Source organism: Phaethon lepturus, unplaced genomic scaffold (genome assembly GCF_000687285.1).
Source record: "Phaethon lepturus isolate BGI_N335 unplaced genomic scaffold, ASM68728v1 scaffold16179, whole genome shotgun sequence".
Classification (NCBI taxonomy): domain Eukaryota; kingdom Metazoa; phylum Chordata; class Aves; order Phaethontiformes; family Phaethontidae; genus Phaethon; species Phaethon lepturus.
In genome coordinates, this window is record NW_010561383.1 from 2208 (window position 1) to 5440 (window position 3233).

A 3233-nucleotide genomic window follows, 5' to 3' on the forward strand; every position below is an offset into this window, starting at 1 on the left:
AAGTTAAGAAGAAATGGGTTTCCTGGGTCTGGATTTGGCTTGGTAGAACCATATCTATTGAGGCAGTCAGCAGCAGCAGAAGCTTGCTCCTGTCAAGCAGGAGACGCTGCTTCATGGTGTGAGCAGGTTCCTAAGGGATTGGTCGCCTGCCTTACATGCAAGCTTTTCTGTTGGGGCTGAAGGGGGAAGTACAGCTTTATTCCTCAGGTAACTGCTGTTCTCCTTTGAGTAGTACATTCAGAACGACTTCCAATAAACCAGAGCTGTAGTGCTAGTTGTGTATAATAAACTGCCCGCAACAGTTTTACTGGTTATGTTCTTTTTCATGAAAAGGGGAAAACCTTTGTAATAACCTTAGAAGGAAATAATTTGCCACTTCTGTACTTGTAGAAAAACCATAGGCAGTAATATTTTCTAAAGTGCTTCTTTACTTATCAGTTACTTTTTTAAAAAAGTTAGACTGGTATTTTGTAGCGGCATAGTTTCCTAGTAGTTCATGGACCAGTAGATAGTTTCTGATGTAAAAAACCCAGTACATATTTTGTTTAAGCAAATGACACTTGCTTTGACAAATGCACCCAAGTGAATGATCTAAGTGCAAAACCCACCATTTCTTAAAACACGGCTTTATGCTGGTTTATTAACGTAACTTTATATCCTTTAAAAGTTGTTTACTTCAATTCCAAGAGCAAGGATTAAATAATACAAATAAAAGTTGAAAATTCAATGAAGCTATTGCCTATTTACCCTGAAATAAAACAGTCTTATGATTCACCTGGTGCAAAAATCCCTCCAGACACCTTTGTTTTATTGGCAAAGTCATTTAAGGTCACTTTTGCTTCCAAGACCATCTTCTTCCATGGTTTCCACTGAAGGAGTTCTGCTTTGTAATGGCTTGTGGTTCCACAGTGATTTGTAAATGAAAAATCTACTATGAATAACTCTACCGTAGTCACTAAATTACAGATACTGTCATGAGAAAGTCCAAAACTTACAGTGTTTTGTTTTTTTTTTTTTAAAGTTTTCCGCAAGACACAAAATTCCAGTCCAGTTAAAGTGTTTTGTTTGAATGCCATTTTAAATGGCAATAAATGGCTGCTGTGCCTTCTGGATGGAGAACTTAATGCGACACCCAATGGGGTTCTTACATGGTAGACAGATATTGTACTTCAAATGTACCCAAAGAAGGGTGTAGAAGGGCCCCTGCAGGCACAGCCAATTGGATCAGCTACTCTAGTTATATAGTGCAGTAGGTTTGGATCTGCGTAGAGAGAACCACAACTGGGTGGCACGTAGCAAATGTTGGGGTTGTCTGTTCTCAGAAGGCATGACACAAAGCATCCCAGACAGCAAGAGACAGAAGCATCTGCAATGTTCTTATTCTGTCAAGTAGTAGTAGCTTCCATCAAATGGTGGTGGTTATTGCTGAGACAGTAAAGCACTCCGGTTGGCTTTCATCTTCTCCAAGCGTTTTACTAGATGACCATTGCTGACTTCAAGCTCTTCAGTTTTATCCAATGCTGAACGAAGCTGAAGGAAGGAAACAGAAAAAAAAACGTAAAATTTTCACAGTGTTTTCCTTTCCCAAAGATAAAGCAAGGTTTGTAGTTACCAACACTAACTGGCCATGTTGCTAGAATTTCTTTACAAGATAAAGCAGTTGAAAATTCCTGTTAGCAGAGTTAAAAGTAGATGTTGTGTAACTGCCTGTGCTGTTGCTTCAAAGGCCACACACATGCACAGATATTTTCAAAGCATTGTGCTAAGAATCCAAGGTATTTACAGAATGTTGAACAAATGGCTCAGTTTGCCTGAACTTCAGAGGCGTGGACACTCAGAGGTGTCTGCTGGGTGACATACGCCTGCTTACTGTCTGGCTTTTATGTTTCTGGATTCTGGAACTATAGCCACAGCCATGAGTGTGGTGCCTTAATTTTCTCTAAATCCTACCACAGGATGGGGGTAGGGAGAGAGAGGTGGACTGCACAAAGCAGTATTGATAGGCAGCATAGCAGAAGGAGTATTTAGAAAAAGCAAAGAGCCACACCGAAAAAAACAAACAACTCAGGAGGCAGGTGTGAAAGAAGCTGACAAACGTATTTAAGCTGGTTGTAGCAGCTACTTGAAGAGAACGTGAAGTATGTTAAGACAAATAAGGTCAAAATTAGGGACAGCTTGAAGATGCAGAGTTCTAAGACAGAGAAACATGGACAGAGTCTGTGGATGGACACACTACAATAACAGGCTGAAGAGATTGACACAGCAAGAAAAAACAGGCTCAATAACGATTCGCATCCATTCAGCACTCAAGTTTCAACTCTCAAGTTTCCAAATCTAGACTGTCATTCTTGGTAAGGTGTGGGACTGTGCTTAAATAGTGAAGCACCCAAATTAACTTTACAGCAGGATTTCCATCTTTCTACTGCTGGAATTTCTGAATCACATGTTCTAAGACAACCTGTGATTTGTATTTACAAACCCAGAATTTATAGCACCCAAAGTAGTGAGCCTTCAGGTACAAAAAAGGACCAGGACCACAAAGTAGAAATAGGAATTCTTCAGCTTAATGAATGTCAAACCACAGGACCATTCACAGCTGCAAAGTAGCAGGCAAACCTGAGCATTTGAAGGCTGCTTCTAGAGTCAAGTTGCACAAGAAGAACTTGAGTTTGCTCCAGAGAACCAGCTCTGGTACAAAGCAAGGCACTGCAAGTCAGTTTAGGAAGAAATGGTGAAAAGGCAGGCACAGTTCACAGTTGTGACTCTTGCCCCAGTTTGAGTGCTGAATGAGTAACTAAAACAATAAAAAAAAGTAGCTGTCTATTCTTTGCCAAGAAGCGTGGTTCTCCCTCTACAGTGCACCGGACAGACAGGTCTCCCCCCACAGGTGCAGGCTGACTGCTAGCCTACGACAGTTTGCATTTAGAGTTACCTCTCTCTGCAGTTTGCGTTTCTCTGCTTTCAGTTCATCTTCTACTCTTTCAGCATTTTCAGCAGCAGTTTTGTATCGGGCTACCTGACCTTCCAGTCGTATTACCTAAGGTGAAGGCAAGTTTTCCGAATTAAAAGCTGTACCAAGAATTACCTAAGGTGAAGGCAAGTTTTCCGAATTAAAAGCTGTACCAAGAAGGTACTCTGAAGCTTCACTTTTCCACTAGTAAAGCAACACCCAGAGAGATGCTCACATTTCTAAATAAAATAAAGGCTTTGGGGGGGGGGGGGGGGGAAAAACA

The 3233-nt window shown here is 41.0% G+C and overlaps 1 protein-coding gene across 1 annotated transcript in view; it reads right to left on the bottom strand.

Annotated features, from left to right (window-relative positions):
- Nucleotides 1-1048: 1048 nt before the first annotated feature.
- LRRFIP1 (leucine rich repeat (in FLII) interacting protein 1) overlaps nt 1049-3233 on the bottom strand; it is a 66085-nt gene continuing 63900 nt past the window's right edge. Inside the window, exons 24-25 of the mRNA XM_010293995.1 lie at nt 2933-3037; nt 1049-1530 (exon numbers count right to left, since the gene is read on the bottom strand). Coding sequence (XP_010292297.1) covers nt 1420-1530; nt 2933-3037 — 216 coding nt within the window. The 3' untranslated portion in view covers nt 1049-1419. The remainder of the gene's footprint in view (nt 1531-2932; nt 3038-3233) is intronic.